This window comes from Thalassophryne amazonica, chromosome 3 (assembly GCF_902500255.1).
Source record: "Thalassophryne amazonica chromosome 3, fThaAma1.1, whole genome shotgun sequence".
Classification (NCBI taxonomy): domain Eukaryota; kingdom Metazoa; phylum Chordata; class Actinopteri; order Batrachoidiformes; family Batrachoididae; genus Thalassophryne; species Thalassophryne amazonica.
In genome coordinates this window covers 45,691,824-45,706,011 of record NC_047105.1, presented here as the reverse complement: position 1 = coordinate 45,706,011, position 14,188 = coordinate 45,691,824, and the positions used below count along the sequence as shown (strand labels likewise).

At 41.2% G+C, this 14,188-nt stretch overlaps 1 protein-coding gene across 1 annotated transcript in view; it reads left to right on the top strand.

Annotated features, from left to right (window-relative positions):
- Window positions 1-14,188, top strand: part of col2a1b (collagen, type II, alpha 1b) — a 140,239-nt gene that overhangs the window by 104,981 nt on the left and 21,070 nt on the right. The window contains 8 exon segments of the mRNA XM_034166160.1: window positions 4,844-4,957; window positions 5,051-5,104; window positions 5,270-5,323; window positions 6,307-6,360; window positions 6,591-6,635; window positions 7,081-7,188; window positions 7,291-7,344; window positions 7,461-7,514. Coding sequence (XP_034022051.1) covers window positions 4,844-4,957; window positions 5,051-5,104; window positions 5,270-5,323; window positions 6,307-6,360; window positions 6,591-6,635; window positions 7,081-7,188; window positions 7,291-7,344; window positions 7,461-7,514 — 537 coding nt within the window.

The following is a 14,188-nucleotide window of genomic DNA, read 5'->3' as shown; positions in this document are numbered from 1 at the left end:
TTTTCTAGCATGTGTGTTTTAGGAAATATTTTAGTGTTTTCATCTAAATATAATTAAGTCCTCTACATACCACCAGAAGATATTACACATTTACTAATTTATGAGACCTCCTAAATGGCCCTTTGGGTCAACTTCACAAATACTTCAAACATACAATTATTTGGATGAGATTTTTTTTTTTCCTTCTTCTTCTTTTTTGATAACTGTGTATATTAGATCAAAATGCATCAAACACATATCATAATATTCAGCCAGTGTAGTCATTTTTGTTTTTGTTTGTTTGTTTGTTTTTGGCTTCCAGAGAATTTGGAAGCGCTCAAACCACCAGCTACCATCTTTTCATTTGTTGTCTCCTCAGGTTTTAATCCCATTTCATCGATTTTCTCCCCTTTAAATCAGTGAGAAGATAGATGGGGATAAAAGATGTTGAAGCACAATGGTACACTGCAAAAGACAAATACATCACTATTCCGAAGTTAAATTATAGGTTTAATGCATGAACAGTTGACAGTACGAGCAAGTCCAAAGAGTGAGGACATGTTGGGAAAGTGTAGGAACACGGACCCACAACAGGGGGCGCAAATGAACGGACAATGGAGTAAGTCAAAATAACAAGCTTTACTGTTGTGAATGTGCACAACGAATACAACCAATTACAGAAATGGACAAAAGTCAATACACAAAGGTGTCGTGTGGGCAGGCTCGAAGATAGGAGACGCCTCTCCAAGGTAAGACCGGAACCACACGGCTTCCTCCGCCACAGGACCCCGGGAATACTGGAGCCGCCAAGTCCCGAACTCCCAGGTGGCCACTGCCTCCGCGTGTCGGACCTGGTACTGCTGGCGAGGGAAAAAGAACAGTTAGATGGGGGCGCGTTTGCACCCAGAACTCCGAACGGCAGGGAAGGTACCTCCACCTCTCGTTGGAACAGTAAACCAATAACTTGCTCAGTCAAAACTGTGTACTCAGTAGGCTTTGATACGTTACCTCTCTGGTAGAAACGATATCTCGGCAATGAGGTGGAGATGCCGTCCTGCTGATATACCCCACTGATGATTGCCGTCAGCTGTCTCAGGTGATGGGTGACAGCTGTCACCGAGGCTGCTCCCGTGAGGCGGCGGCGCCCTCTGGTGCCTGGAGCCCGCACTCCAGGCAGGGCGCCCTCTGGTGATGGTGGGCCAGCAGTACCTCCTCTTCAGCGGCCCACACAACAGGACAGGCATTTATGCGTGTAATTACCTGACTGAAGCTGCAGTGGAAAGCACAACTTCTGATACAACAATGAAAAATTTGCTTAAATACAGGATAAAATGTACCTCCACAATCAGAAAAAACACCTGATAATTAGGGAAAATCTGTGATTGGGTTGTTTTAAATTTTATTTGCTAGGTGATGCAGTCCCTCCAGAAATTTGTGATGCCTGGATTTCAACAATTCATTCAACAAATACTCAATAGACAATAACATACACTGAAAGCCACTGGACTCATTGAGGGGATTTAGTACTGCTATAACAGACTGAAGGATATATATATATATATATATATATATATATATATATATATATATATATATATATATATATATTGATAACCATTTGTAAAATCCAGGCGGCTTTTGATGGCTTTCAGTGGAGTGAGTATATGAGAAATTGTTTAACAGCTGGACATGTTCCAACTTGTCCTTAAGGCTTCCAACAGAGGTGTTTTTCTTGTGGCGGAGCGTCTTTCATTAAAAAAATCTCCTTTAACAGTGGAATATCCGGATAAAATGCTGAAACCGACTTCTTCTGAAACTTCTCTGTTCTCTCACGACGTCCTGGATCAATAGAGCCTGAAATGTGGAGGTTTTCAGCTTGAAACAGGCTGATGACGGCGCCTGGGACCGCTGCGCGACGTCCCGCTGTGTTGGAAGTCCTTAAAGCGACAGTATCACCTCAAAATCTCTCATCAGCCGTTAAAATTTTCACTGAAAACCAGCTTAATTTTTCGAACCATGTCCACTTCGATGTGTCTCAGGTTTAGAAAATTTTTGATCAAACAAAGCGCCAGTCTCTCAGCAACTTCTCAGACAAAGGAATTCCGACAAGGGGCTGGACAACTCCTCCCACAAGGAGTGCTCACAGGCGAATGACGTCACCGACAGGCGTGGAAAAACTCACGCATGCGCACGAGGGTTCAAGCATGTCTGACGTAAAAAACATATGAATGAAATCCATATAGTTTTTGAAAAAAATAAAAAGGACCTATACTTTATGGACAGACCTCATATATATATATATATATATATATATATAAATATATATATATATATATATATATATATAAATATATATATATATATATATATATATATATATATATATATATATACGAGGTCTATTAGAAAAGTATCCAACCTTATTATTTTTTCAAAAACCATATGGATTTGAATCACGTGTGATTACATCAGACATGCTTGAACCCTCGTGGGCATGCAAGAGTTTTTTTCACGCCTGTCGGTTACGTCATTCGCCTGTGGGCAGTCTTTGAGTGAGGAGTCGTCCACCCGCTCGTCGATTTTTTCATTGTTTAGGAATGGCTCAGAGACTGTTGCTTTGTTTGATAAAATTTTTTCAAAACTGTAAGGCACAACTGAGTGGACACCATTCAATAAATTCAGCTGGTTTTCGGTAAAAATTTTAACGGCTGATGAGAGATTTTGGTCTGGTAGTGTCGCTTTAAGGACGGTCCACGGTGCCTGACGGCGATCTGCGCTTCGAGGCGGCAGCGTCTCGCCGTTTCAAGTTGAAAACTTCCACATTTCAGGCTCTGTTGACGCAGTAAGTCGTCAGAGAACAGAGAACTTTCAGAAGAAGTCGGCATGAGGAGTTTATTCGGACATTCCATTGTTAACGGTCATTTTGTAATGAAAGAACGTGCGGGCAGAGTCGCATGTCGGGCTGGACCCGACCGCGGGGGGGTCGCGGCAGGAAAAACACCTCCGTTGGAAATCTTAACGGGCAAGTTGGAACATGCCCAAGCTGTTAAACAATTTCTCAGTTACTCACTTGTTGGAAAGCCATTAAAAGCCGCCTGAATTCTACAAATGGTTTTCAACACGGAGGTGTTTTTCCTGTCGCGGCGCACACAGATTTGCCGAGTCGTCACGGAAACGACTCGGCGAATTTGCGCGTACGTCTTTCATTAAAAAATGTCCTTAAACAGTGGAATGTCCGCATAAATTCCTCATGCCGGCCTCTTCTGAATCTTCTCTGTTCTCTCATGATGTCCTGGGTGAATAAGCCTTAAATTAGGATGTTTTCAGCTCGAAACAGGCCGACGACAGCGCCTGGAGCGCTGCAGGACGTCCCGCTCCATGGGAAGTCCTTACACCGACAGAAACACCCCATAATCTCTCATCAGCCGTTAAACTTTTCACAGAAAACCAAGCTTAATTTCTCGAATAGTGTCCACTCGTATATTCCTCACAGGTCCAGAAAAAATTTTGATAAAGCAACGCGCGCCGTCTCGAGCAGCGTGTGAACAAAGGAATTCAGCCGAGAGGGCGGGACCACATCTCACTCAAGGCCTGCCCACAGGGAAATGACGTCACCGACACGCGTGAAAAAATTCACGCATGCGCACGAGGGTTCAAGCATGATTGGTGTAATCGCATGTCATTCAAATCCATATAGTTTAAAAAAAAAAATAAAGGGTCGGTTTATTATCTAAGAGACTTCGTATATATATATATATATATATATATATATATATATATATATATATATATATATATATATATATATATATATATATATATATATATGTATATATGTAAGTACCTTTATTTGGTTTGAATCATTATTTCACAAATTTCTGAAAGGTCTGGTAATGGTACCTGTCTGCATGAAGACACTAAGGGCAGCAGCAAGCTGGCATTTGAACCCAGTGACTTTACCCTTCATCCAAATGATTGATCTCTAGCAGGTCCTGCCAGAGCAATTCTTGAATCGACCTGAATGAGTGTCACATTTGGTTCAAATTGTGTTGAATATCAAATTCTTTGACCTTGACCTTTGCCCAAATTAATTCTTCTTGGGTAATTTCAGGGGTCAGTCTTTACTGACACACCAAGTTTGGTTGAAATCAGTAAAAGGATGTTGGAGGAGTAGAGTAAGCCAACAAGCACACATGCAGACATGACATTTCAGCCCAGTGATTGACTTTTGGTACATTTGACTTTTTGGCCAATTCAAGAACCATGATCGTATATGCACCATGTTTGGTGGACATCTGTGTCAAAAATCATAATTTTCTCTTTTGACACCAGCGACCAATGTGAAAAACTGACCCATTTAAGCACAGTTTTGGGGGGTGATCATCGTCCACAAAACAGGTTTGGTGGAAACTGCCAAAAGACCTGGGAGGTGCTCATTGATCATATAGTATGATCAGTGACCCTTCATTTTTTTCCTTTGCAGTGATCAAAGTAATCAAAATCATCAAAATCATTTTCAGTGACACAGACGTTTGCTCATCTCCAATGTGCAAAAGTGGAAAATCACTTTGTCAGGGTGAAAATCTTGAACAAAGCATCCCTAGAATGGATGTGTTCGAGTTCCTACTGTTGATGTCTTCTGACCCCATTTTTATGACACTGGTTAATGCATCTTTATACACAAATAAAAAATATTCTGATGTGCAACAGGATGCTTGGACATATTGGTTACAGATCATAGAACAACACGACGAAAGACACAGCACTTTGTGTCACGGTGTTTACATATGCACTGACACTTTCGTTTCTGGGTCCCACTGCAGTTGGTGCATTAACCTCTGTGTCTGCTTCCTCTCCATAACAGGGAGCTATTGGACCAGCTGGAGCTGGAGGAGCACAGGGACCTCCTGGTCTGCAGGGCATGCCTGGAGAGAGAGGAGGCTCTGGCATTCCTGGGCCAAAAGGGAGACAGAGTTACGCTGCAATTAGGAAATAATTGTTTCCATAGTTGCTTTTGTGCAATTTTATCCATGAATACCTTGTTTTATAACTTTTTTTTGTAACTCCACAGGGTGATATTGGAGAGAAAGGACCTGAAGGTGCTCCTGGCAAAGATGGTGGCAGAGTGAGTGATTTGACATCCCCTCATTACAAATTTGTAAATCAAAGATTTTAAATCCTGCAGAAATTATCTTTTGCTCTTCCACGTGGAAATATTCAGCATCTCATTAGTGATTTATTAAACATAAAATATTCGTATAACAACAGCTACACTGATGGTCTGTTGCAGGGTCTCACGGGTCCCATTGGTCCCCCTGGTCCATCTGGCCCCAACGGAGAGAAGGTGAGTGAGTCTTCAATATTATTATGTCCGCCAAGGACAAAATAAAGTCATCAGCGTTTATTTATTTATTTATTTGTCTGTCTGTCTGTTAGCAGGAGTATGTCAAAACTACTGCACGGATTTTTACGAAATTTGCACCACAGATAGATATTAGGCCATGGAAGACTCCATTACATTCTAGAGGTGATCTGGATCCAGATCTTGATTCTGGATCAAGATTTCTCTTTATGTAGGCTGTGATGGATTACGTCAAAACTACTTCATGGATTCTCACCAAATTTACACCACAGTTAGATAGGGGATGGAAGATTCCGTTAAATTTTGGAGGTGATCTGGATCCGGATTGGTGGACATCAGAAATGTCGGATTGCTTTGTTCATAATGTAACTGTTATAAGCAGGAGCTGAGATGCTGCTTTAATTTGAAATGAAATGTCTATTTTTGAAGTGATGTGTGTAGGATATAGGGCTGTTTATTAGCATAAAGGGAGTATAGCCATAACCATCTGTTCGTTAGTGCATAATTACCCGCAACAATGAATCAGTGTGTTTTCATAAGCATTGAATGAGCCCTTTATGTCTACATGGGACTGGACCCCCTCGCGGAGGGCACCATATTGATACAGTAGCCCAAAGGGGCATACATAGTTAGCTTTTTGCATTTTGCAGCTTTGCCAATCAACTGAAGAAAAAAGAAGAGGAATCTATGGTTGCTCCCCTACACACTGTGGTTGGTTGCTAGTGCAGGCTAACCACTTTGTGAACCCTCATTTTTGTAAAACGGAGAATCATACATATTTCTTATCCCAAGAGAAGGCAAAGAGCATGAATCCTCATCGCCAAAGAAAACAAAATGTGATGGCAAACAAAAACTGTCACCACTGATGTCATATTGCAGTCTGTAACTTTACCACTAGATGGCACTAAATCATACACACTGTAGTTTTAAAGCTGACTTTGTGTAATAATGTGTTTTGTGTGTAGGGTGAATCTGGTCCTGCTGGTCCTGTTGGGGCTCCTGGTACCCGTGGTGCTCCTGTAAGCATCTTTGATTTCACAGTTGTACTGATTTTTGCTTTTTGCTTCACTTATTTTATACTATTACCATCAGAAAATTAAAAATTTGGCATTATTTTCCCAACCATTTTCAAACTTGTGATTATTTGACCTTCTGAAGTCTTGTATTTTTTACTAGTACAATTGTCATCTTGTTTTTTCAGTTTTGTCTATTTTATTTCATCATTTGTTTGGGTGACAGGGTGACAGAGGGGGAGACGGGACCTCCTGGACCTGCTGGATTTGCTGGACCCCCTGTAAGTAACAACAAGCAGTTGTACACTGAAAAAAAGAACTGACTTAAAATTACAATGAATTAAGTTGTTTGAACTTTAAGTTCATACAACTTAAGTTGTACAAGTTAAGTTGTTTGAACCTAAGTTCCTACAACTTAATTCATTCAGCTTTTACCAATTGTAACATTTTTTTAAGATGGGTCAACTATTCTAATTATTCTATATTTTCAGTGTAAGGTGTGCACAGGTTCAGAGAGCATCACTCCTGGCCATTGTAAATCTCAGGGGATCCAGGGGATACTCTCACTCTCTGTTTAGTTTTTACACCGGGTTACACTGGTTTCATTCACAAATAAACACTATACAGTTGCTGCAAAATAAGAAACGCTGAAGCTTGTTCGTTTGCCATTAACTGCTGAACCATGTTTGGTAAATTAACTTGTATCACACACTCCTTTTTTTCCAGGGTGCGGATGGTCAGCCTGGAATCAAGGGAGAGCAGGGAGAAACTGGACAGAAGGGTGAAGCTGGAGCACCTGGACCTCAAGGACCTTCTGGTGCCCCTGGACCTGCAGTGGGTGTCTTTTTAATACACTTGATACTAAGACAAACTGTACTTTTTTTTGTTTTGTTTTGTTTTTACTGGACTTGTCAAAGCTATCATTCTTTCTTCCAGGGTCCTACTGGTGTTTTTGGTCCTAAAGGTGCCCGTGGAGCTCAAGGACCTTCTGTAAGTGACCTTTTCAAAATACCACTATTACCAATGTGTCAAGCTCTTAGTTCTTGCATTTAACACATGTAGAAAGCACATTTTTGTATGTTTGTCACTTTTGTTTTCTCTATCAGGGTGCCACTGGTTTCCCTGGAGCTGCTGGCAGAGTCGGACCTCCTGGTCCCAATGTAAGTTCAGTCTTCTAATGACGTCAACTGTAGATCCTAAAAAAAATTCTCAAAAAAAAGTAAATAAATGCAGTACATTGTCTGTTTATGCAAATTACTGTCTTTTTTATGTACTGGGTAATAATACCAGTGGCCACTGGACTCCAATGATCTTGACCTCCACCCAATTGATTGATGTCTGGGTAACCATGCCTGGTCAATTCTGGAATCTATCAGGCTGAGCGAAGGCGAGGCACAGACAGAGGCTGGACACAAATGCAGGCTCTCAAACTGGACGTATGAGTAAAAATACTGGTCAGTCAGGGGTTCGGTAACAGGAAGGCAGTCCACACAGCAAAAGTACCAGGCAGAGGCGAGACAGAGGACATTGTCAAAAACAAGCAGGGTCAGTACACAAGCAAACTGGGTTTTCAGAGCTGAGGCAAAAACAGGATCCGGTACACAGAGCAGAATCAAAACATGGCTAGAGCAAAAACAGGACAAGACAAAGTGCTGGTAAGTGATGAACATCATCAACAAACGAGCAGTGAGGGAGTGAATAGACGCAGTTTAAATAAGGAAGGTGGTGACAGGAAAACAAGGTACACGTGAGGACGAAGGATCTGGAAAGGGGCGCGTGGCTGACAGATGAGAAACAGGTGCAAGAGAGTGAGGGAGGAAACGCAACGCAGATGAATCAAAAGAACTAAGTGACTGGAAAATTAACGAGGAAAATGAGACATGATTAAGGCAGACAATAATAAAAGTGAGCAAAACAAAAGGGGAAAAAATAGGAGATAATGTGACTAATCAAAGTGGAAAACCAGGAGATCAATAATAATAAACAAAACTGGAACAGAACTGACACTGAATAAAGTATAGAAATAAATACAATGACAATACAAAATAACTAAAACAGAGAATACAATAAATCATAAACAGAACCTAATCAGATATGAAACACTGAAGATAAACAATAAGCAAAACCTGAGACTAAAGCATAATGTAAGAATGTGAAAAGCTAAACCAGTACATACATTAATTGTACTACTTTACTACTAGTCTACAGACTAAGTATACGTATACTACAATCTTCTCCTGTATTAATATTTTAGTATTAATATTTAGATTTTAGAAGCTTACTCCTATAATATTATATAAGAACCATATTTCTTGTATATATTGTTTATTACCCTTATTATGTAAATATCACATATATACATGAATTCTATTTTCTTATTATATGTCTTATGATATGTTATTATGATATGTCCATTTTCTTGAGCCGCTTGGGTGGGTAGGGAGAGTTCCTATGGGATAAAAAAGCTTTTCAACCTGCCATCCCCTGTTCTCAAGACCAGGCACCTAAGGGGCTCTACTTTACTCTATTCTACTCTTCTATTCTACTCTTCCTTTTTTAGATATTTAGATATACCTTAGTATACACTAGTAGAGTTACATTCCATCTTCTTACGCTTTATCCGGAGTCGGGTCACAGGGCAGCAGCTCAAGGAAAGCCACCCAGACCTCTCGATCCCTCCAGACTAGTAGAGTTCTACCTTAGAAATAGAATATATTCGGGAAGACATACCTTACCATACCTTTTCATGAATAATAAAATAAAAGATAACCAAGAATGAAACTAGAGACAGAAAGAAAAGCAATAAATGACTAAACCGAAAATGCAATACATGAGAAAACCAAGAATACAATGAAGAACCAAGAGCAGGAACACAGAATATACAGAATATAAACATGAATAATCAGAAACAGACAAGAATGAAAATAATCAAGTGGCAAAAAAAAGAGAAAACAATAAAGTCAAGAATGGGCTAAACTCAAGGAACAGAAAAGGGGACGAATAAGACAGGAACCCAAACAGGACAAAAACATGACAGAATCCACCTGAGTTTGTGCTCCTTTTGGTCCAAATGGAGTTAAAAATTTAATTTTTTGGCTGGGCTTTGTCAAAATGAATTCTCTAAGGGCAAATTTGGGGTCAACCTTCATTGATATACCAAGTTTGGTAGAAATCAGGAGAAGAACCTGGGAGGAGCTGACCAGCAAACAGAGAGGGAACCATGACCTTGGTCCCACAGATAGACCTTTGGCAAATTTGATCTCGCTGGGAAATTTCAGGACCCACCTCCACATGTGTTCCAGGTGTGAGGTAAATTGGAGTGAAAATTTAAAATTTTGACCCTTGGACCACACTGACCTTGATCTTTGTCAGAGCAAAGGCAAATTCTCTGGTTCCATATACCAAATTTGGAACTTGACAGAGGAGGCGTAGCAGCGGAAACAAACATTTCTCTACTTGCAGTATGATGTGCAGAATGACATCATTGAATGTCATGTAGAAGATGAATGTTTCACCTCTGTGGAGTCCTGAAGCTTTCATGGAGCTTTGTCCAAAATTCTCATTTCCCTAATAAAAGCATCGTGTTTATTTATTAGTACCGTTCTATTGTCAGATTACAGGCCTGTCCTCAAAAACTGTAAAAGACGTTTCTCAGCATGCATGTGATGCAGACGTTTGCTCACCTCCAATGTGCAAAAGTGGAAAATCACTTTGTCTGGGTGATCTCACCCACTAAATATAGCGAGTCAACAGATTGCATCCCCGACATCTGCAGGCTGCAGCCCCACATATTCAGCATGTGAAGCATTTTAATTTCACGTGACTGAATTGAATCTGGGTGAAGGAAGTGAATGTGCAGCATCTCTCCTGTCCTCATTTCCACCACTGAATTGCCTTTAAGCAAAGCCCTGAATCACCAACATCTCCAGTGGAGCCTCCCAATGGTCAGTAGATTAGAAGGGATATAGTGGGCAGCTAGCAGCTGTATATTTCTGATTTTTGTTTCTGGGATTAGCAGGTCACGCAAAAGCATAACAGACTCAGTGAGGAGTCAGTGAGTGAGTGAGTCAGGCAGTCAATGAGTGAGTGAGTCAGTGAATGAGTCAGTCAGTCAGTGAGTAAATAAGTGAGTCAGGCAGTCAATGAGTGAGTGAGTGAGTGAGTGAGTGAGTGAGTGAGTGAGTGAGTGAGTGAGTGAGTGAGTGAGTGAGTGAGTGAGTGAGTGAGTGAGTGAATGAGTCAGTCAGTGAGTCAGTCAGTGAGTGAGTAAATGAGTCAGGCAGTCAATGAGTAAATGAGTCAGTGAGTGAGTAAGTGGGTCAGGCAGTCAGTGAGTGAATGAGTCAGGAAGTCAGTCAGTGAGTGAATGAGTGAGTGAGACAGTGAGTCAGTCAGTTAATGAGTCAGTCAGTCAGTGAGTCTGTCAGTCAGTGAGTCTGTCAGTCAGTCAGTGAATGAGTCTGTCAGTCAGTGAGTGAGTCAGTGTCAGTGAGAAAGTGAGTCATTCAGTTAGTGAGTCAGTCAGTCAGTCAGTGAGTCAGTTAGTGAGTGAGTGAGTCTGTCAGTCAGTCAGTGAGTCTGTCAGTCAGTCAGTCAGTCAGCGAGTGAGTGAGTGACTGAGTGAATCACAGTCAGTCTGTCAGTGAGTGAGTTAGTGAGTGAGTCAGTCTGGGAGTTATTTCTGCCAATAAATTCATGGAAACTACTACATATTCCATTCTGAAATTCTGTATTCTGATAGATGCAGTGGAGGACCACTGAACCTCCTGATTTTGACCATGTTGTCATCTTTTAAGATTGTAATTTGCTTTGTTTCTTCAGAGGCTTCTCAAAAACAACAGGACAAGCAGTACATCAGCAATATTTCACCCCCCCACCCCCCCACCCCCAACACACAAAGAAAAAACCTTACAACAGTCATGTTTTTTTTCTCCATGAAACACACATATACGAGTATAGATATGGGGCTGGTTTCCTTACATCTGTTACTTACTATCACAGTATGTGACACTGCACCACCCTCACCCCAGGTGAGATAGTGCAACTACATTGCTTCACTTACATTCATTTTTGTACTATTCATTTCAATGTAAATTTAGCTTAGCTACCCACGCTCTCTCCCACCTGTGTAATTAACACCTCACCACATACCAACTGTATGTACGAGGTCTGTCAATAAAGTATAGGTCCTTTTTATTTTTTTCAAAAACTATATGGATTTCATTCATATGTTTTTACGTCAGACATGCTTGAACCCTCGTGCGCATGCGTGAGTTTTTCCACGCCTGTCGGTGACGTCATTCGCCTTTGAGCACTCCTTGTGGGAGGAGTCGTCCAGTCCCTCGTCGGAATTCCTTTGTCTGAGAAGTTGCTGAGAGACTGGCGCTTTGTTTGATCAAAATTTTTTCTAAACCTGTGAGACACATCGAAGTGGACACGGTTCAAAAAATTAAGCTGGATTTCAGTGAAAATTTTAACGGCTGATGAGAGATTTTGAGGTGATACTGTCGCTTTAAGGACTTCCCATGGTGCGAGACGTCGCGCAGCGCTCTCAGGCGCCGTCGTCAGCCTGTTTCAAGCTGAAAACCTCCACATTTCAGGCTCTATTGATCCAGGACGTCGTGAGAGAACAGAGAAGTTTCAGAAGAAGTCGGTTTCAGCATTTTATCCGGATATTCCACTGTTAAAGGAGATTTTTTTAATGCAAGACGTGCGGACAGATTGCACCGTCGGCTCGCAGCATCGGCTCGCAGCCGCTGCGACGCTCCGCCACAGGAAAAACACCTCCGTTGGAAGCCTTGGACAAGTTGGAACACGTCCAGCTGTTAAACAATTTCTCATATACTCACTCCACTGAAAGCCATCAAAAGCCGCCTGGATTTTACAAATGGTTATCAACACGGAGGTGTTTTTCCTGTGCCGCTGCACCGCGCCAGCTGCGTCCCGACGCGCGGACCCGTCTGCACGTCTTTCATTAAAAAAATCTCCTTTAACAGTGGAATATCCGGATAAAATGCTGAAACCAACTTCTTCTGAAACTTCTCTGTTCTCTCACGACGTCCTGGATCAATAGAGCCTGAAATGTGGAGGTTTTCAGCTTGAAACAGGCTGACGACGGCGCCTGAGAGCGCTGCACGACGTCTCGCTCCATGAGAAGTCCTTAAAGCGACAGTATCACCTCAAAATCTCTCATCAGCCGTTACAATTTTCCCGAAAACCAGCTTAATTTTTCGAACCGTGTCCACTTCGATGTGTCTCACAGGTTTACAAAAAAATTTTGATCAAACAAAGCGCCAGTCTCTCAGCAACTTCTCAGACAAAGGAATTCCGACGAGGGGCTGGACGACTCCTCCCACAAGGAGTGCTCACAGGTGAATGATGTCACCGAGAGGCGTGGAAAAACTCACGCATGCGCACGAGGGTTCAAGCATGTCTGACGTAAAAACATATGAATGAAATCCATATAGTTTTTGAAAAAATAAAAAGGACCTATACTTTATTGACAGCCCTCGTATAGTAACTACATTCTTAGCATAACATCTACATGTGTAACATAGCAAATACATTAGTAATATAGCTACTGCATGAGTAACAGAGTAACTGTATGTGTAAACATAACTCCATGCATAACATAACACCTGTATAGCAACGACATATGTAACACATCAGCTATATGCATAGCATTGCATCTAAAGGCTTAACATAGCAACTGCATGAGTAATATAACTAGTACATGCATTACTTAGCAACCGCATGTGTTACATAGCAACGAAGTGTTTTATGTAGCAACTACATGAGTTTCATAGTGACTACTTGCGTTACACAGTGACTACATAAGTTACACAGCAACTACATGAGTTACACAGAAACTACATGCGCTACACAGCAACTACATGAGTTACACAGTAACTACATGAGTTATATTATTACTACATGCATTACGCAACAACTACAAGAGTAACATTACTACATGTGTTACTTAGTAACTGCATGTGTTACATAGCTACTAAGTGCTTTATGTAGCAACTACATGAGTTGCACAGCAACTACATGAGTTACACAGTAACTGCATACGTTACACAGCAACTACATGAGTTACACAGTAACTACATGAGTTACACAGCACCTACATGCGTTACACAGTACCTACATGCGTTACACAGCACCTACATGCGTTACACAGCACCTACATGCGTTACACAGCAACTACATGCGTTGCACAGCAACTACATGAGTTACACAGTAACTGCATACGTTACACAGCAACTACATGAGTTACACAGTAACTACATACGTTACACAGCAACTACATGAGTTACACAGCACCTACATGCGTTACACAGCAACTACATGAGTTACACAGTAACTGCATACGTTACACAGCAACTACATGAGTTACACAGTAACTGCATACGTTACACAGCAACTACATGAGTTACACAGCACCTACATGCGTTACACAGCAACTACATGAGTTGCACAGCAACTACATGAGTTACACAGTAACTGCATACGTTACACAGCAACTACATGAGTTACACAGCACCTGCATATGTTACACAGCAACTCCATGAGTTACACAGCAACTACATGAGTTACATCGTTACTACATGCATTACACAGCGATTACATGAGTAACATAACTACTGCATGCGTTACGTAGCAACTGCATGTGTTACATAGCAACTAAGAGCTTTATGTAGCAACTACATGAGTTACACAGCAACTACATGAGGTACACAGTGATTACATGTGTTACAGAGCAGCTACATGAGGTACATAGTGACTACGAGGGCTGTCAATAAAGTATAGGTCCTTTTAATTTTTCAAAAAC